The sequence below is a fragment of the Vicia villosa genome, linkage group LG2, assembly GCF_029867415.1.
Source record: "Vicia villosa cultivar HV-30 ecotype Madison, WI linkage group LG2, Vvil1.0, whole genome shotgun sequence".
In the NCBI taxonomy this organism is placed as follows: Eukaryota; Viridiplantae; Streptophyta; class Magnoliopsida; order Fabales; family Fabaceae; genus Vicia; species Vicia villosa.
In genome coordinates, this window is record NC_081181.1 from 168,718,878 (window position 1) to 168,739,477 (window position 20,600).

Consider the following 20,600-nt stretch of genomic DNA (forward strand, 5'->3'; position numbering starts at 1 on the left):
CATTTTTCTTCCTTACCTTATCTTTTTATGAATGGTTTAGTGAAATTCAATCAAGTTTATTTTCATAACCTTTTAGAAATAACTTTTTCCTATATCCTCGTCACTGCAAGAGAAAATCTCTGACTTTTCAAACAAATAATCTTCACATGAATTCTATTAACAAATGCAAATTGATAATCCTATTTTAAAATCCTATCTTATTGTTCATCCGTCTCAAGATATTCTTTTTGCACGAAGACATTGAAATACTATGTTTTCTAGTTTTTTTATTTTGTGTGTGTGAGAAGTATCTAGTGTCTATAGAAAATAGAAATAGAACAAATGGATAATTCAAGCGGATTAAAAAGTTATTTAAGTGATTCTTCCTTTTTTTTAATGATATTTTCTAGTTAAGGATTTTTCCAAATGATTTAGGTATCTAATTATTAACGAAACAATTTAATTTGTAAGGTTTGTTTGTTTTAAATCATTTATACTATAAATAATTGCATTGCTAACAACATTATTCTATTATTACTACCCAAAAAAACACTGTTCTACTATTGGAGTAATATTTAGATCCACACGAATTTAACTTAAAATTATAGTGAATATTAATAAAACAGTATTAAAGTAAGTGTTAAATTGTTGGAAGTAACACTCATATTTAAATCATTGTATGTATTCGATCAATAAAATTAAATCTCGGTCATTAAATCAAAGTTGTACTTTGTTAAACGATTGAGATAACATTAAAAAAAACAAAAATTCACACGATGTATACATTTTTTGTTTCCTAACTACACTAAGAATATTAATTATTTGAGAAAAGACATGTTGTATAATTTTTTTTTTCTAACTATTGACACATATTTTTTTTATAGAAAATATGAACATTCAATAGATATGAAAATCCTAAAGTTTCACATTGGTTAGAGATAGAGCATTGAAAGAGTATATATAAAGGGACTGATAGAGAGTGGTTATTAAATATTAGTTATATATTTAGTTAGTATTTTAATATAATAATTAGTATTATTTAAGTTAGTTTATTAGTGGTACTTTTATTATATTTTAGTTGGGCTTTTCAATTATCAATTAAGTGGGCTTTTAGTGTTTAGGCCTTTTGTTAGATTATCCATTTGTGACATTATATAATGTAGTGTCTTTGACACATTCGAGATATCAAAGAAATCAATGAAGTTTAATTTTATTAGTCTTGTTTATCTTTTCTGTAGTGTAGAATTTTAAAGCTTTCTTAGGGTTTTGATAGTGTTCTCTTTTAGAGCCTATCAATTTGGTGCTTTCATCATGTACTCAAATCCTCCTATGGATTATCATTATCACACACCTTCATATCATCTATGGAGTATTCCTCCTACCTATCCCACAAACCCCTCTTTTGCATCTCCTACCACACCTTATTATTCCAACACTCATGTAGCTTGTTCATCACCAAGTTTGTATTTTAATCATGGGTATTCACCACATACACATAACTCATATCCATCGGATTTCTATACCACAACATCACACACAAACCCTAACCCCACATATATCAACACCCATCCCTTTCAACAACAAGCATATGACTATCACACATCTGACTCATTGGATTCACGGTTTCAACCACAAATGCACCACACATCTGAACAACTTTTGACCTCACACCAATCATTCACCCAACAACAAACTCAAATCTATCCAAATCATTTTCAAGAAATTTTTCAAGAATGTCTTTCGAAATTATCTCAAGCAGAAGAAAAGTATAAGAATGAAAAGAGAGCTATTGAAAAAAAATATCAAACTACTATTCTTTCTATCAAGCAAAAATCTCAAGAAATGTCTGATGTACACAGAAAATTGAGAGAAAAATATTCTCTTAAAAGAACTACAACAAATCAGCCAGAAAAAGAAAAAATTAAAAAAGTTTCAGATTCACAAAACCCATATCCGGCGACATTTCCGGTGACGATTCAGGCATCACTTCCGACAACTATTCCGACGACAAATCCGACAACAAATCCGGCGACTATTCCGACAATAAATTCGACGTTTTTTCTGGTGAAAAGTTCGGTAACACTTCTGTCATCATCTCCGGAATCATCTCTTCCGACGAAACTTGCAGATTTGCGACTACCTCCAACCAAACCACCCGATCAAAGAAAATTTCATCATTTCCGGCGCCGCCTCCGGCAAAATTTCTGGCATCACTTCCGGCGGAGTCTCCGACATCAACTCAAAACTTTTCACCAGAGAAATCATTAGATCTACTGTTTTTGTGGTCACCGGAAAATCTACTAGATAAACAACGACCACCGCCGAAACCACCACCATTGGATTGCTTCTATCATTTTGCTTTTTATTTAGTTTTATTTAAAAAAAATAAAGAAAGAAGAGAAACTGAAACAAGTTGGTGTTGAAGAAATAATGAAGAAGCAGAAATGAAAAGAGAGAAAGAACGGAAAAGAAAGAGAAAAAAAAAGAGAGAGAAAATAAAATCTGTCATTATTTTGTGCATCCCACTCTCTTTCCAATATCATCATTCAACGGTCGCAACACACAGCTGTCTTCAATACCACCCATTACCCCCACCACTTTCTCTCTCCCATCATCATCATGTGCTAGTATGTTTTTTATTTCAATTTTCATAATGAAAAAAAAAAGTGTCATAGCAGCCACTATTAAATTCAACTCTATTACAATTATAATTTTAAGAACCTTGAGGACAAGGTTCAAGTGAACCCCGCGGCAATGATAGAGAGTGGTTATTAAATATTAGTTATATATTTAGTTAGTATTTTAATATAATAATTAGTATTATTTAAGTTAGTTTATTAGTGGTACTTTTATTATATTTTAGTTGGGCTTTTCAATTATCAATTAAGTGGGCTTTTAGTGTTTATGCCTTTTGTTAGATTATCCATTTGCGACATTATATAATGTAGTGTCTTTGACACATTTGAGATATCAAAGAAATCAATGAAGTTTAATTTTATTAGTCTTGTTTATCTTTTCTGTAGTGTAGAATTTTAAAGCTTTCTTAGGGTTTTGATAGTGTTCTCTTTTAGAGCCTATCAGGGACACTCCTCACCTTACCAACCGGTTTTGTAAGGATGAGTTAGGTCAAACTCTAATATGGTATCAAAGCCTATCGATCAGACCATGGGCCGCCCACCGTTAATATCCACGCACCAAACCCAAAAAGAGTGTTAGGCGTGAGGGGGTGTATTAGGAAGATCCTAAAGTCCCACATTGGTTAGAGATAGAGTATTGAAAGAGTATATATAAAGGGACGCTCCTCACCTTACCAACCGATTTTGTAAGGATGAGTTAGGTCAAACTCTAATAAGATAGAACAGAAGTAGTAAATCAAAGTGAGAAACATATAAAGGGTATTTTTCATCCTTTTACTAAAATCAACACTAATAGTTTAGTCTGTTGAGATTTGGACAATAACAAACTTTGAGAAATTAGATTCTAATCAATTATTACTAATCAAATTCCTTAATCCAAACAACCAAACAACATTCTTTCACAAAAAAATAAATGAGTTTGGAACCACAATTTTTAACTCTATTCAGTTACAAATCATTTCTTTGGCTTTATCACACACAATTTAATTATACTGATTCTTCAAATTGATTAAACTCATCATCTCTAAAAGAAGCCTTTGTTGAAAGGAATAGAGAGTCTAGTTAGCAAAGACCGCACTTCAAAAACCCATTTCCATCATCCAATCCTCTTTGAAGCATTTTATCAAACACCATGAAGACACACTTAAAATAGGCTAAATAAAAGCACAACACACACAATTGAACCAAACAAAAACACAGTATCTCAGTAATTTCGAAATTTCTGGTGGTAGAGGTCTTTTCCATGATGGTTGTTCCAAAACATTGACCTATTGGTTGGGGAAGATGGATTCAGAAATGCGACTGTGAGCACATGGTAATTTTTGGTGGAGAGAATATATGATGGATGTTGAAGGTAGAATATGACAAGAATCCAATAAAGATGGATGGTTCAAATTAATGGAAATGATAGAAGGAAACCTACAAAGGGATAGAAACCTTCGCTAGGAATGAGGGAGCCTCCGTGTTAGGAGAGAAACTCTGAAATTAGAGGGGAGACAACGTCCAACGAACCCCTAATTTTAGAAGGAAGAGAGAGCTTCTCTCTCTAAACATATCTTTTAAGAGTGTAAGGTAACTATTGATACATCATTGAGAGAAGGTTAAACTCTAATATTTGTTAGAGCACTTAACAAATATTGAGATTTTAACTTGAATGAAAAGAATTCAACAAATATGACCGAAAAAATTTGATGTGACTCTTAATACGACGTTTGACGTGATGTTAAATCTAATGATTATAGTTCAAAAGTTAACACATGAATTGGAGATCACAATTTTAAACTACCCCGAAGAGGCTAACCATCAAACAATCAAAATTAAGAGATAACAATATAATTTAACAACAAAGGAACATTTTTCATGCAAAAACTAAAAGCAGATAAAAATAGTTATTCATAATAAAATATAAATTTTACATTTGTAAATGAATAAAAAAAACTTCTTTACAATTTTATATGAGATGTCTAATCCATATCTCAATTTCAATGCCTGGATGGAGTATACATCAACTTTCCGTTTACATGATTCAAAATCCTCTTAAAAATGTGGCTAATGGGCAACCCTAACTTGTAACAAATTATCTGAGCGAACTTTACTGTTAATAAGTCTCAAAACATGCATAGATTTGAAAGGAGGTCCATATACCAAATAGATTTAGCCCAATCAAAATCAAGAGAAATAGGAGATCCGACAACATATTGAATATGCCACTCAGCATTGATTAAAACACTCCTTAAATAGAAGAACTAGATTAAAAAAGTAAAATAGTTTGAAAATATTAAATAAGAGATCTCACAACATATTGAATATGTATCATTTATATATTTTTTTGGCTTTATTTATAAGTAAAAAAAATTAAATCTTTTTTTACTTCAAATATAAGTAAATGTTAAGAAATTTAGACACATTTAATATTTTTATTTTAAAATTATCCTTACTTTAATTGTGTTATCTCTCTTACATAAAATCAAAGAAATTAAATATATTTACCTATATTTTTTAATGAAAGTTGTGTTTTTTTATTATAATCAGACTAGAGTAGTAGTGTTTTTAAGATATTAATTTAAAAATATTTAATGATTTATTAAATATAATTTTAATTATTCAAGGATAAATAATTAATATTATATTATTTGAGGCGTGCCATAATTTAATTACAATTTTTTCATATTTTGCGGCTATATTTATAAATACCTATCGAATACTAAATATTCGCGCTACACAAAACGAGGCATGCAATAATTTAATTTTTTATTTTCTCGAACAAATCGAATCTCCTATTTCGTAGCCGTCGCCGGCGATGGCATCTCCCAACAACCACCGTGAACATCTCCGGAGACTAGCCGGCAAAAACAACCACCGCTCTCGCCCTGCTCGACAACGATTTTTCACCGGAGTTATTGAACACGTCGCCGCAGAGGCTTACTTGATCACTCACCTCGCCTTCACGCTTCTTCGATATCTCGGGTATTTTTATTGTTTAGTTTTTCGTAAAAATTATTTATTAAGTTCTTAATTTTCTTTTTTATGGTTAATTTTGGTTTTACTGTATCACGAAATTACCAAATTAAGTTCAGGTTTGAATATTTCACTTTTTTTTAAGAGAAAAAAAGTTGTTTTGTGTTTGGATAAGTTGGTAAGATACTAGTACTAAATTGAATTTATAGTGTATATCAATTTTGACTAATCTTAAAAATTGACTATTGTTAGATTCGAGGTCGATGTTAGGCTTTAGAGTTCGAACCCTGTACTTCACGTTTATGTGTGAATTTCTAATGGTTATTATATTTTAGTCTATCAATAAAAATATATGAAATGTCATAAAAAAATATTTTTAATTACTATTTATTTTTCGAATGTGAGATTAGAAATGACAATATTGAGAGAGTGTGTTGAGGTAGCACCCATAATAGAAAAGATGATGAAAAATAGAATTAAGTGGTTTAGGCATACAGAGAGAAAACGTATAGATTTTGTAATAAGAAAAGTGGATTAAATGGAGAGTAGTTAAAGAGTTAGAGGTAGAAAAAAATCTAAAAAAACTATAAGAGAAGTTATTAAAAAAGATTTAGAGATTATCAATTTGGAGAGAAACATGGTTTTAGATAGGGGTGGCAAACGGGCATGCCCGTCCCATTTAGGCCCGCCCCGCAAAAGTCCGCGAAAAAACGGGGCGGACGGGCTTTTTTAAGAGTGCGGGTCTAAAACCTTGCTCCGCCCTGCAAAAAAGTGAGGGCGGGGCGAGGAAGCTCGCGGGCATTCGGCTTCCTTTTGAAAATTCTATGAAAAAACAAATGCCCGCAAAAGCCCACAAAAAAACGGGGCGGGGCAGGGCGGACACATTAAAGAGAGCGGGCATAAAACCTTGCCCCGCCTCGCGAAAAAAGTGCGGGTAAAACGGGCTTTCCCCGCGGGCCGAGCCCGTTTTGCCACCCCTAGTTTTAGATAGAACATTATGGCAACAGTTGATTCATGTAGCGGTCTCACTTAGTGGGATAAGGCTTGTTGTATTTATTTTTATATTTTCAGTTAAACTTCAAGTAGCTCATGTACTATAATCTTATTAAAAACTATAAACTCATGAAAAAAATGGCTATTAAACATGTTTATTTTGACCCTATAAGCTTTCAGTATTAAGTTTAAAAGTTGATCTTGCCAACACTCTTGCGAAAAGAGTGTCTGCTTGAAACTCCCAAAACAGATTAACAGAAGTAAACGATCCTTTCAAAGGAATTAAGATTCCCCACCGGATGCACCAAAGTCCTGGTAGGCTCACTCTTTATAATGATAAGCATGAAGATTTTCTTGTTGTAGCAGAAATTAAATTCTGATTTGTTATCTGTATTCTGTGGTGTGTTTGATTTTCTATTGAAATTCTATTCAGGGTTGGTTACCGTTGGATTACAAAATTGCTAGCTCTTGGATGTTATGCCATGCTTCTTATGCCCGGTTTTCTACAAGGTTTGTTGAATATATTGTGCAGTTCTGCTGCTTTCGAATCTTTAGTAATGGTAAATGTTGGACTATGTTAATTTACTTTGGCTGCTTCACCTTCAGTGTTTTCTTACTATTTATTTTCTGCAGTTGCATATTACTATTTCTTCTCAAGCAAGGTAAAGCGAAGCATTGTTTATGGAGATCAACCTAGAAACAGGTTGATTAAAACACTAGTAAATCCGTCCTATAATATCGATCATTCCATGTGTATTGAATACCCAATTTAATGCAAATTATGGTTTTGCAGGTTGGATCTGTATCTACCTGCTGATGTCAGTGAACCTAAGCCAGTTTTGATTTTTGTAACCGGGGGAGCATGGATTATTGGGTGAGTGGATTGAAATATAAATATGGTTTTGCTTGAATTTAGGTGTTAGGCAAACTTAGTACATCCTTTTCCATGTTAAGCCTTCCCAACCCATCTCTGCATTGCCACACTGTTGATTTTATACGAAAACCATCCCAAACTTACCATGGACTTTGAATGTCAGAATCTGAAGAAAATTTGGGATAAAATTTTGAACGATTTCATCGCCTAGGCTATAGTGCAAAGATTTCTATATTGTTGGAAATGCCCTGTACCTTAAAAAAGTGGCATGCACTGTTCTTTGTGCTTGAAGTCTTTAATTGAAAATATTATAACTACATGTTATAGATGTCGATTTAAAACATACAACAGTACTCTTGGGTGTACACAAAACAACATAATTTAACTGGTTATGATTGTATAGCTTCTTCAATTAAGAAGTGTACCATGCCTGGTGGTTGAAATTGACTTTTGAAAATTCTAACAGACTTATGGGATGATTTAGTTTATGTAACAGTGAGTTTGAATTCTTTTGCACTTTCTCATACCAAAAGTAATTGGTTTGAACTTGAAGCACCATGACATGACAATAATTTAGTTTTGTATATGCATTTTTAGCTATGTTCATCTAGCTATTATCATTTAATATAAATTGATTTTTGTTGGATTTTGATTCAGGTATAAAGCATGGGGCTCCCTTTTAGGACTACAGTTGGCAGAAAGAGACATTATGGTGGCATGCATTGATTACAGGTACCTGGTCTAAGTCAAGAAGTGCAAGATTGAGTCTACAATTTACCTTTGGTCCGACTTCCTCTATGTTTGAGGTATTCTGATGGACAAATTGGGTGCTTTGTAGTCCACTACTATTTTAGGGCATCGAGTCCAGACTATTCATAAATTTTTCCTCATACTATTTCCTAAACTTAATCTTGCTCCGTGGCATATAAGTGTTATAAAGCATAAAGGGTAGAAACAACATATTTGATAGAATTAATTTGAAAAGCTTATGCTATCTTTAGCGGTTAAAATATTTTCTTTACTTTTGAATGCAGAAATTTTCCTCAAGGAACCATCAGTGACATGGTAAATGATACTTGTCAGGGAATTTCCTTCGTCATTAACAACATAGCTAGTTATGGAGGTGACCCTAATAGGTGAAATTCTACTACCATGCATGATTCTTTTTCATATGATATCTTTATACATTGAGATTGATATTTCCTTTTTGTTGATAACTATGTAATAGGATTTACCTTATGGGACAATCTGCCGGTGCACATATTTCGTCTTGTGCTTTACTGGAACAAGCAGCCATAGAATCTGAAAATCGAGATAGTGTTTCATGGAGCATTTCACAGATAAAAGCTTATTTTGGTTTATCAGGAGGGTAAGATACTATTTCAAAAGTCCCTGTCGGCATCTTCAGTCTTCTGCAATAATACTAGAAAATGGTCAATTTCAATAATATATCTCAGTTCTTTTTGGTTTGTCTAGAAAACAGACTCATTTCTTTCATATAATTTCATGTTATCCATTATTATTGTTATTTGTCTAGAAAACCTAGTTGGGGAATAATTGCTTACATGATCCAGTTGTTTGAAAGAGAACCTGACATAAAACGACCACGAAATTTAAACAAAAAAAGGAATAGAAATGACGGAATATTAGGTGATAAAGGACTAACAAGTATTTGAGATATAAGTGCTGTGGAGAAGAGAATATTGAGTTGGATAAGTGGCCACATTAAAAAAGATAAAATCAAAAACAAATGTATCCGAGAGAAAATAGAACTGGTTCTTATTGGGGAAAAGATAGTAGATTATGCCTACCATGATTTGAGTGCAAACAGAGTTTTAGTTAGAAATGTTGGTCAAATAGAGGATAGCCACATTGGGTCTATCAAGAACTAGAAAACTCTTATATCAAACAAATAGAAAGGATTTAGATCTAAATAAATTATCTGAAAAATTAGTTTGACAGAACACAACAACATTTGGACAGAACAATGAAGAAACTAGACATTAGCCCAACAACATCATGTGATCCATGAGCTAATACCACCTACTGGGAAACTTATTTGTTTTTGTCGTTGAGAAGTTTTCTGCCTTAGCTGACCATATTGCTGATTTGATACCCCTTTTCCTCTGTGAGCAGGTGTTTCAGATCCTGAATATATATTCAAAATCCCTTTCCACGATGGGAAACACTCGTGGTGACTTTTAATATCAGACCATTATGTTTTGCTGGAGCTGGTCGATTCTCCAACCTCCTATTAAGTTACTCTCACTATAGCTTGTTACAATCTATAACTAAGTGTTTACAGCATATTTGCCATACACCTAGATGTTCTAGAGTAGGAGTTTGATGCACCATATTTTAGCCGACGACTATCCTCGTCGAGGTGCTTAATACTGCAAAAGAAATCTTTAAGGGAATTATATTTGGGGACCATAACTTTGAAATAAATTTGCTTCTTATTGTAATAATCAATAGCATGTTACATGTTGCAACATCTTCTATAACTTTTAGACTGCCAAACTTCACCGAGTCCTTTTGACAACTGTCCTGCTGAATTTTGTTCCCTGATCAATTTGTTTATATATGGCAAAGGATCATTAGTTAACCCTTTCAACATATGTGCAGATACAACTTATTGGATTTAGTTGATCACTTTCACAATCGTGGCTTGTACCGTTCCATCTTTTTAAGGTATGTCCAAAATAACTTAGTTTCATTAAGACTGCGTGTTAAATTATTCTTCAATCCTAGTAACTTATTATCACTGTAGTATAATGGAAGCTGAACAATCTTTGAAGAAATTTTCTCCCGAAATCAAAATTCAAGACCCTTGCATCAAAGATTCCATTCCTCTATTGCCCCCTATGTTTCTTTTCCACGGAACTGGTGATTATTCCATACCACCAATTGCCAGGTGAGTATGCAGACTTGAACTTTATTGACGTCATGCGCTTTTACTTCATTTGAAAAACTATCATATTCATAGGTCTTAATGATGAATTTTTTAGCTGTATTTTCAGTGACATTGGTTTCACTTATTGATATTACTAAGTGATTGTTTGCAGTAAACGGTTTGCTGATGCTCTTACGAAGGCAGGGGCAAGAGCTGAGCTGATTCTATATGATGGAAAAACACATACAGATTTGTTTCTTCAAGTAAGTTGAAAATTATGCCAAATTCTTTTTGTCTAATTTTAAAATAAATAAAAATTCGTTGTCTTATAAGCTTCTTCTTTTCAACTATGCTGTACAGGATCCACTCCGAGGTGGTAAAGAGGACCTATTTGAACATGTAGTTTCTATAGTACATGCAAATGATAGTGATGCTCTTGCAAAGGACGCCGTCGCACCGCCGAGGAAACGGCTTGTTCCTGAGATTTTATTAAAGTTAGCTCACAATATCAGTCCCTTCTAAGATTGTTACTGGATGGATTATCATCCTCTATGTCTTAACTTTTTTATATTCTATTTTTGTATTTCTTATTCATAATCTTCTTCTCTGGTTTTAGTGTATATGTATACCTCAGACTCTTCATGTATTCTGTCACACACACCATATTTATTGGGAGATATAGGTTGAGATTCCTTATTAATGTAGCCTATCAGAATGCAGGGTGTTGCATTCATTTACTCTATCCACTTTTATATGTTAAATTTATTTACTAATTTGAACATAAAAAGTTTATTGTTGAAAAGTTTGCACTACTATTTTTTTAATATAGATATAGCAATATGTTGTGATTCCTTATCTATGTTGTGTTTCAAATAACTTTTATCTGATTTTCAATTTAAAATATTACAAAAGTTAATGCTATAATGGTTTAAGAATTTTAAATAGTTATCTTCTACCCATCAAGATTCCTCAAAATATATGTACAATGTATAACTTCATTTTCTTCGACGAAAAATATACAGCTGACATTTCTTTCGGGTCAAATTAAAAGAAAGATTTTTATAATGTTCTCTCATGCATTTATACTTTCAAAATTCTCAATGAGTTAATAATTTTTTTTCAAATAAACTTTGGTTATACAGTGGTAGTTTTGTTTTCATTTCTTTTTTAAATACATTTAATCAAGTTATTTGTTCATGGTTTAGTAACTTGGTTAAGAAAAAAAGATTTTGGAGATTTAAAGTAAGAAAAATTAATACACCTTTAGCATTTGACATGTTTAGACAATCAACATATTTTCATACTATTTGTATTTGACAGTTTGACTTTCTAGTACCAACTAGTAGTAGATCTTTTACAAAAGAAATCTAAAAATTCATGCATAATAATCTTGTCTCTCCATAAATATGAATGCTACATGTATATCATAACAAGTTTTTTTCATAAAAAAATTTAAATATAATTTATATTTACAAGAAAATTATCATATTGCTACTTATTAGTTACATGTATGATATTTATCATCTAAGTACATGGCTAACTACAGTATGTTACATGAATATATTTGCTACAACTTCCAAGTCAATTCACATCTAAAGCATTTGTGAAATACTCATCATTGCTTGAAGTTGATGTAAACTCTACCATAGGTGTTTTTCCTTTGTCCTTATCACATAAGTCTATTACCTCAAACATGTCTGTCTCTCCTTCAATGCTGCTTTCACTAGATGTATCACTCAATGTGTGAAACATTGTCACCTTCTGCTTCTCTTCACCTTGAAATGAATAGCTTTTTGCTTTTCCAATTTGTAAAGGAAGCATAGATTTTTGTTGTGTGTTAGTCCTCCTGTCCCTGCCTAAACTATATGTAGTTGATAGCTTCCTATCTATGTATTCCTTTTTTCTTACTGTATCACCCAACTTTTGGTAAACTTCATTGTCTACTGATTCCTCTGCAGCTTTTTTCTCAAGCTCAGAAATTGTCTTAACCAAAGCTTTCTTTTGGAGCTGAAGAGAACACTGAATGGTCCAAAGGGTACAAACATGTGAGTTATGAAAGAATTTGTAACTTGGTCTTTGAGCTCTAATTGAGTCCAAAAAGCTTAAAATACTTTTCATAGATCTCCAAAATTTGTAATTGAGTCCTTGATTTTGACCGATCCAATCATTAATTACTTAAAAATTCAGGATCTCAATTTGAAATTACAGACAAGTTCAAGGACTTAACTACAAATAATTTTAGCTCATGAAACTATTTATAATTCACAAATAATTTAGAGAGACCAACAAAGTAATTAAACTAAGAAAGAGCGGGAAGAAGGAGGAGAAGAACAAAAACAGAAGGATCTCGACTTACTCGCTTGTCAAGGAAACTTCCAAGGCCTTGATCTCGAAGTTTCTTTTTTGACCAAAATGTACAACAGAATCTTACGAGTCCAATTAGTAGCACCAACATAAATGACTCAAACAGCAGAAACAGTTCTATAGTCCTTTCATTGCCTATCCAAAAAAAAAAAGTCAAGTTATACTCAACATTTGTTAAAAAGATGTACTTACTCTCAAACTCTTTAATTTACAAAATTGTACATTACCTGAATAGATGTTGACAAGCTTATTCCTTGCTTGAGAGCAGCTAGATGCGAGCTTCTGACCTATGAAGTGATAAAAAACTACTTATACATAAATTTGTGTAATGTGTGTTTGGAGATTTGTGATTAAAGTAGTGGTGGTAAAAAACCCGACTATTTATCGAAAGGCAGTGTAGAAAAATCTTTACCAAAAGTACGGCATGGCAGCGGGGTACCCACCTCTGCATTGAATGTCAGGACCAAGCTGTTAGTTCATTCAAAAAAGAAAAGAAGAAATACAGACAACTTAAATCAGTGTTTATAGATTAAATGTTTATTGTATAAGTGTTTGTGTATTCGCGCGCTATTTCTATAACAAAAAGAAATAAATAAAGTCCAATTATGAATATTTAAGAGATTGGACTCTTACTTGAGGCAGCAAGAAATGTGAGAAGAATTTCCTCATTCACAACAAATTGGCTTAGATCACTCTTGGATAATAAAGTTGAAACTTGACCTGAATTGAATCAAATCAATCACTATGAAAATAAGAAAGGTTTCTTCTTTGCAATGAGGAAATGAAAACGAAAAACATGTACCAGGATAGACTTCAGACCAATAGATTGATCCAGTTGCAGGAACCAACATAGTGAAGATTGCAGCTTTCGGTCGAATTGCCGAAACAGAAGTGTATTCGCCAATACTGTGGCTAACTTTTCCTTCCATCTCTATCTGTGAACTGTACACAGCAAATCCGGAACAATCAAGAAAAGGACCAACTTGAACAATAGAGTTCTCCGTATTTCTTCTAGAGAATTTCTTGAGTACCCCAGTTGGCGAAAACGAGTAAAGGAATCCATCCAATGAACCAATAGATATCCATCCTGCTTCATGAAGTGTGCTTCAGTAAAATAAGTTGTTTATATACCAGTGTTCTCAAATTTATAGCGCTATATCGTAACATAATTTCAGCAAATTGTTATTGTTCTGTGATAAGCTATTCAGTACAAAATATTGTCAAATAGCGCTATTTTTAGCCACTCGCTGTTGGTAACACTATTATATACTATGAAGCATGGACTCCGACACGCATACAGGAAGTGGCTTACCATTAGAGTCCACAACAGGAGCACAGTCAACTTTGCTTAATGGCCCAACACTACCCTGCCACAAGATATTACCCGAAAAGACGTCGATAGCTAGTACAAGAGCTCTTGTTGGCACTGTTACATACAGATGACCATTGTTTCCAGGAGTTATGGTGAAGTTTTTGTCTAATGAACTAAAATCTTGTATCCATCTAAAGTCACGGCCACGGACCGATAAACAATATAGTTGTCCTTCCGTGTTCGCGATCTGCAAATGAAAAAACATATTCTTTCAAAGCGGTCATACCAATAAACCAGGGAAACGACATGAATGATTTCATATTTAACATGCATAAGCCTTACATAAATACTGGCCTCGCATTGATCAAGCACGGGAACTGATGCAAACGAACAATCTGTGAGATTTTTCTTGCATCCTTGACGGTAACCAAACTGGTAAAGCAAAGGTCCAACACTCCAAAGTAAACGTCCGTGTGGTAGATACGCAAAGAGTCCGTGATTCTTGATATTGATGAATACAGTTGAGCTTAATGTGCTTACTGAGAGTCCAACAATTTCAGATTCTGCCTTTTGTCCTGGTTCTGCGCCAAAGAAAACTTCTACTGTAGGCTCAGCAGTTTCTATGTTTCCATAATTAATCTTCAATATTCTATTTTCAGCTACCAAGTAAATCTGCAAGTGCCTTCCAATAATTAATAACCACCACCTCTCAAACATTAACACAAGCATCTTGCTAGTTTGATGTCCGAATAGATTCTTAAAATATTGGCCGCAAAAATTGAAGCAGACCCGAACATAACATTGACACGGAAACATCAGTAATAATTTTTAAAATAGAAGCAACTGAATCTAATCACACATTTGATGTTCGACACTAACACATTATTGGAACTTCGAACACGCTCCACAATTAAGAGAATCAAATCAAATGAAATCTAAATACTAGGACCATATTCAAACCTAAATTTAAATAAAAAATAAAAAGTGAGTCACCTTTCGATGACCAGCATGAACAGGGGCCATATCAAGATTACATGTGTAGTCAACACGAATAGACCAAGCAATAGTTCCATTGGTTTCGAATGCGAGAAAGGTTTTATGAGAACAAACGTAGATTCTTCCATCATCTCCAATGAGAGGTTTTGAAAGCCAATGACGTGTGGAAGCAGAACGCAGAGAAGGAACAGATTGTAACAATGCGAGGAGAAGAAGTAACAGAATCTTTGACATCGTGGTAATAAAGAACCGAAAATTTTCAACTCAGGGGAGAAATAATAGTTATGAAGCAGTTTCATAACTGGAAAAAAACGGTTGAAGAGAAAAATTCAAATATTTAAATAAATGGGTAAAAAGGGAAGGAAAAAAATGAAAACCTTGTTTCAAATGAGTATCGGAAGAGGGGGTGTCTTAATGAGAATTCGGGTGTGGGAAGTAAGTAGTGAAGTGGGAATGGATGTGTGCGATTTCAATTCAGTTAGAGGGTGCAAGGAGGGTTGTAATGAGAAGTTGGGAGTGGGAAGCAAGTCGTGAATGGGCCTTGATGACTGCAATTCCAATCCAGTCAAAAGTGCGAGAAATCTACATGCTACTCTCTAAATTTAACATATTTTTTGTTGCATAATCTTTTTTGTTAGTACATGTTTCGATTAGATACAAAAAATAAAATAACATCAATAATAAACAAATATAGTTAACAAACATCAAATGACAAACAACAAACATAAACAGTACTCCGAAACATGAAATCCTAGGTACTAACGGATGACTTCGGACGTTTAAGACACTTCATTATGTCGTCCACAGATCTTCGGATCTGCGCGTCCAACTCGTTCGGACCTTTAGTTATCCTACGGCGAAATGATTTCCACATGGCCTTCACATCTTCATCATTCTTCAACTCGATTAGGTTGTATTTCACCCTTCCATTTGTATCAATCCAGTCCTCCCGAAACTCGATCTTTGTCACCCTTATGTTATTAGAATCAAGCAGCAAATTATTCAACGTTTCTTTCAAGGTGGCGAAGGTTTCAGGCCCATCTAGAATTTCGGTTTCAACAGCAGGGTTGCAGCCATTGAAATACACTTCTACATTAATCAAATACTAAGGAAGAGACATTTTATTGAAATGATATGTTATCCAATAACCCTAAGACCCCTATTAATATATATGGTGGTGCATTTTGGACCACACATATGTGTCGGTGCAACCAATACCCTCCAAAAGTGTCGACAAAATTTCAACCATTGAAAAAAATCAAATGTTGAAACATACCAGAAATTTCAGTTATACCGGAAATTTCAATATAACTGAAAGTTTCGGTATCTTGTACCAGAAATTTGGCAAGGTATATCGAAAATTTCGTCCGGAAATTCTGTGTATCTCACCAGGGGTAAAATTGAAATAAAAAAATATGGGGGGTGTCATGTATAAAATGAGGGGTGGCATGTAGATTTCTCGAGGGTGCAGGGAGGGTTTAATGAGAATTTGAGTGTGGAAGTAAGTGGTGAATTAGGCCTAGATCTTTGCAATCTCAATCCAGTTAAAGGAGTGAAGGGAGGTGTTGAAGAGTACTTTTAGTGTTGGAAGAGATGCGCTTCGTGTTAGGCCAAGTAATGAAAGTCTAATTAGAGTTTTGTACTTATAGTTTCACATATTGCTCCAAATATTTTGGGAGTTGCTCATCCCAAATTTAGTGGTGAAAAGCTAACTTATGTAAATTCAAAATTTTCCTTCATGAATCAGGAACTATATTTCTTGATGCACTCTTATATACACCAAATGCATATGTAAGTGAGTCGCACTCATATTTTGTCAAAAAAGATATTGGAAATGCATCTCCGTAAAAGTTACGAATACTTTCGTAATCACATTTTAAACAGTAAAACTGGACATTTTAAAAAAATACACTGATGTAATAAACCATGTATAATAAGTATATTATCATAATAAATTTGTTATCAATTAAATCACACATTCATGTAATAAGATTAAAATTCCATATATTAAAATCACTCCATAATCCATATTACTATCAAAATGATAAATTATAAACCACAATATTATCAATAATTCCTAATCCAAATATTAAAAAAAAAGAATATACCAAAATCTTTATTCCCGCTCTGCCTTCTGTACCAGAATGTCGTTCGTGCCTCAAATTAGAATGACATATATAGTGGCTCTGGCAGAAATGCCTTTTGGAAAGTCTTTTCTCTCTACTCTCGCTCGCACAAACGCCTCAATACAACGACATGCAGGTTACACATCAACGACATGATCTTTCCTAGTTTGCTCCTTCTCTGATATCTCCTGATGAGTTGACCTAGGTGGATCTTTGTGAGCATCCACTATCATGTAAGGATGTGACTCTCTAAAACCCCATTGGATGTAGTTGAATGCATTATTCCATTCATGAAGAGCCATCACGCTTCGTGCAATATCTGGTACTAAATTATTATAGAAATCATCGAACATAACATCTACATCTTTGCAGACCATAGTGGGAGGAGCTGACACAAATGGGTCTCTTTGAACAACCTATAGATACCCAAACTGACACGTGACCCGCTCAGGCAGATGCAGATACATCGGACGTGACCCATAAGTCAACCATCTAGAGTAAAAGGTTATGTCATCCAAGGGACGCGTCTGACGGTGATCTTCATATAGTGTATAACATATATCATTTGTTGTAGTACGGTCAAGAAACACTTTGAATGGCTCGGTCGCCTGATTCGTTCTAAGTAGGATGAATGCACATGCACGTGGTTGATCCTCGAAGTAGTCGTCAACATATGACCAACCAAATATCTGTGAAAAGTGTTTGAGGATTCATGTCTGAAAATGGTACAAATGAAATATTAGTAATGGTGTAGCACAAGTGTTGTGAAAATGGTACAGTAACAATAAAGGTGCAAATATATTATCGTAAATAGTTTGCACCTTGTTCTCATCTGTCAGGTATTCCAAAGACAACCTTCGGGTAACTTAAAGTACATGTAAAATAAATAAGCGGCCCCCTAGTTGTACTCATGAATCTGCTTGAAGTCAATAAATTATGTGAGGTAATCCACATCGACTTAATAAACACTTTTGTCCATAATATCGACGTGCCAACCAAGTACATGAGGTGTGATCTTACTGCACATGCTCTATGATGCATAACATATGTATCATCACCATCAGTCTCCATTGCCGCAACCATGTGGTGTATATACAAATTCTCCGGGAATGCAAATATAGCATGACACTCTCTGTTGTCTTTCAGCTCCTTTAGGGCATCCTCTGGGTCACCCCTCAAATAAGTCACCATCATAATCCATTACATCAGGTCTGGTTATTTTAGAGTGGTCTAATAATCTTCCCCTGATCGAAAGATGTATGAATGACCTGTCAACTATTGTGATGAACATCTCATTATGCAGAAGATGAAAAGATGATGTCTCTGTTTATTAGTATCTTTAGTAAACAATCACGATTTTAGTTCGCTAAAGAGATTAACCCGAAAAAACTTAGATACATATTCTGCAAAGATGGGGTAATGAGAAAAATATGTTTGATTAGGATTTATAACGTTTGAATAATAAACAACTGGACGTAAACAATAAACTTTGAATAAAGATAATAAACAAGAGACAAAGTAAATGAAGTAAATGATATTTAATGTAAATGCTTTGAATACAAAAGGTTTGCAGAATGTTTAAAGTGTGGACGCATACTCACATATCTCATAAAATGTTTTGCTCAATGACTTGGTTATTTTAGTTCTATAGAGAACTAGTGAGGATCCGCGACCCCAGATACAATGTATAAGCCTGTATTATATACTACTATAAATATAACCATTGACAACGGTTCGATACTATGGATTTGACGCGTGTCCCACTACTTAAGCCTTCATGTTCTAACTTGTTTTCCACGCGTTTTCAAGGATATAATTGTTGATACATCAAGTATCATGCTGACAATTGTGTACTACTCTGAGTTTCCCAACTATTGTCTATAATATCTAATTCAGCTCTCTAGCACTTTGTCGAATCATATCTTTATTTAACTAATAGAAAATATACCAAGTCCCGGACACCTAGTGACCTCGTCGAATCCAACCATTATGTAGGAACCCCTTTTTGAGATTTTGGACATGTTTTGAAGAGAGAGTAATTCTAATCTTGTTGATTTGTTCTTTAGATTCTTCCAAATTATGCCCATCACGCTAGTCAAAATACTATGGTAGACGTGGCTAGTCAGTTGAAGCTTTTAGTTGAGATTTCTCGACACTTAGCATTTTCCAACGTGGCTATCAGCATTCTTCGTTGACTTTTCTCCATGTAGAATTTCCAAGATAATAGATCCCCCCCAAATGCTATTTTCGATCATATGTGCCGGATGGAAGAAAGATGGTGTTTTTCTTAGTCGCCTTCATAGCCATCACGACCACTTTCTACCAAAATTGTCACGTCACAGACATGCGTGTAGTTCATAATCATTTTCTTTGATTTCCAAGGATTTTAATGGTCCACTATATTAAATGGAATTAAGAGATCCATTTAATTTTATTTTTCCCAATGTTTAAAAAATTCATCTTGCAACTTGGACGTGCCACTTGTCCCAAGTTAAACGTGCTTCTTTTCTAGAACTTTTAAGACCCAACAGTGACTTCTAGTCGTATCATCAAGCTTACTCCATACTTTCCTTTTGCTCCTGACATCCTTGACCCTATTATCACAGACAATCACACCTATGTTCTAAAGCCTTCCATGTAAGAAAAGAAGAGAAAGCTTTAGTATTCTCAGGTACTGATTCCCTATTCCATTTCAGGTACTACTTTTGCTTTTATGGGACCCCTTCCTATGCACATTAAGAAACCCCAGGTTCTAAAACATTTCTTTCTCAGCTATCTCTCATGTGAACCCTTAGTATTCCTGCATGAACCCTTTGATTTTAGCTTTATAAAGAATTGTGTGTTTCGGTCATCTCCCTCGAGTGACAACAACTTTTCATATATTAATTGGATGGATATGGTTCAACAAAAGAAGAAACAAGTATGGAACAATCATCTCCTATTCCAAAGTCCCATTCCAAAGTCCCATTCCAAATCTCCTGAGAGCCCCATTACTACTTTAACTTTAGACACTTACGGGTCGACCCTTAGTCCAAAATAAATAGGGGATAATCAGGTAGAAACCCTAATCGAGGCTTTCAAAAAACTTTTGGGTAGACATTAAACCTTTTTTTCATGAATCTCCTGCCTCGCCTGATGCATGCATAGAGACTTCTAGTGACGATTTCCTGATTTATTCTAGTAATTAAAGTTAAAATTGGTGACATGGTCCTTATTTAGACCATTGAGAACAAATTGGTTGCCATATTTGAAATCCAGGGTTTGTTATTGAAAATGAAAAAACCGGCAGCGCAAGATATATTGTCGACTTTGTCTGGGATTTTGAGCCTTTCCTTGAATAGAATGTTGAAGTTGTCAATCTTAAATTGAAACCTGCTAGCCAAGTTAACCAAAAGACTAAACTCATGCTTCAACAATGGGATTTAGTTTATTAGTCTCAGCGGCGTAATGCTGAATGGGAGACAAAAAC

General features: G+C 34.0%; 2 protein-coding genes across 3 annotated transcripts; one reads left to right on the forward strand and one right to left on the reverse strand.

Annotated features, from left to right (window-relative positions):
* The first annotated feature begins 5,312 nt into the window (after positions 1–5,312).
* Positions 5,313–11,033, forward strand: LOC131652911 (isoprenylcysteine alpha-carbonyl methylesterase ICME). 2 transcript variants are annotated; one of them, XM_058922900.1, is made up of 11 exons: positions 5,313–5,582; positions 7,000–7,076; positions 7,200–7,269; positions 7,360–7,440; positions 8,098–8,172; positions 8,475–8,576; positions 8,669–8,809; positions 10,066–10,131; positions 10,211–10,354; positions 10,506–10,596; positions 10,694–11,033. In XM_058922900.1, the coding sequence occupies exons 1-11, from the start codon at positions 5,416–5,418 to the stop codon at positions 10,853–10,855; spliced, it is 1,176 nt and encodes a 391-aa protein (XP_058778883.1). In that variant the 5' UTR covers positions 5,313–5,415; the 3' UTR covers positions 10,856–11,033. The 2 variants fall into 2 exon arrangements, with proteins under 2 accessions (XP_058778883.1, XP_058778884.1); XM_058922901.1 differs by lacking the exon at positions 5,313–5,582 and adding an exon at positions 5,611–6,881.
* A 796-nt stretch (positions 11,034–11,829) lies between these two features.
* LOC131647377 (protein GAMETE EXPRESSED 3) lies at positions 11,830–15,446 on the reverse strand. Its single transcript, XM_058917275.1, has 9 exons — positions 15,003–15,446; positions 14,352–14,681; positions 14,010–14,256; positions 13,500–13,784; positions 13,331–13,417; positions 13,110–13,142; positions 12,925–12,984; positions 12,690–12,832; positions 11,830–12,352 (listed from the first exon to the last, which is right to left on the reverse strand). The coding sequence occupies exons 1-9, from the start codon at positions 15,237–15,239 to the stop codon at positions 11,915–11,917; spliced, it is 1,860 nt and encodes a 619-aa protein (XP_058773258.1). The 5' UTR covers positions 15,240–15,446; the 3' UTR covers positions 11,830–11,914.
* Positions 15,447–20,600: the final 5,154 nt, after the last annotated feature.

What these genes read in the sequence shown, in the direction of transcription:
- LOC131652911 (XM_058922900.1), top strand. Translation starts at nt 5,416, where the DNA reads ATGGCATCTCCCAACAACCACCGTGAACATCTCCGGAGACTAGCCGGC. An exon ending in GTGGCATGCATTGATTACAG is followed by an intron (nt 8,173 to 8,474) that starts GTACCTGGTCTA and finishes TTTTGAATGCAG; the next exon opens with AAATTTTCCTCAAGGAACCA. An exon ending in TATGGAGGTGACCCTAATAG is followed by an intron (nt 8,577 to 8,668) that starts GTGAAATTCTAC and finishes ACTATGTAATAG; the next exon opens with GATTTACCTTATGGGACAAT.
- LOC131647377 (XM_058917275.1), bottom strand. Translation starts at nt 15,239, where the DNA reads ATGTCAAAGATTCTGTTACTTCTTCTCCTCGCATTGTTACAATCTGTT. An exon ending in TTCATGCTGGTCATCGAAAG is followed by an intron (nt 14,682 to 15,002) that starts GTGACTCACTTT and finishes AGGCACTTGCAG; the next exon opens with ATTTACTTGGTAGCTGAAAA. An exon ending in TTGGTCTGAAGTCTATCCTG is followed by an intron (nt 13,418 to 13,499) that starts GTACATGTTTTT and finishes GATTCAATTCAG; the next exon opens with GTCAAGTTTCAACTTTATTA.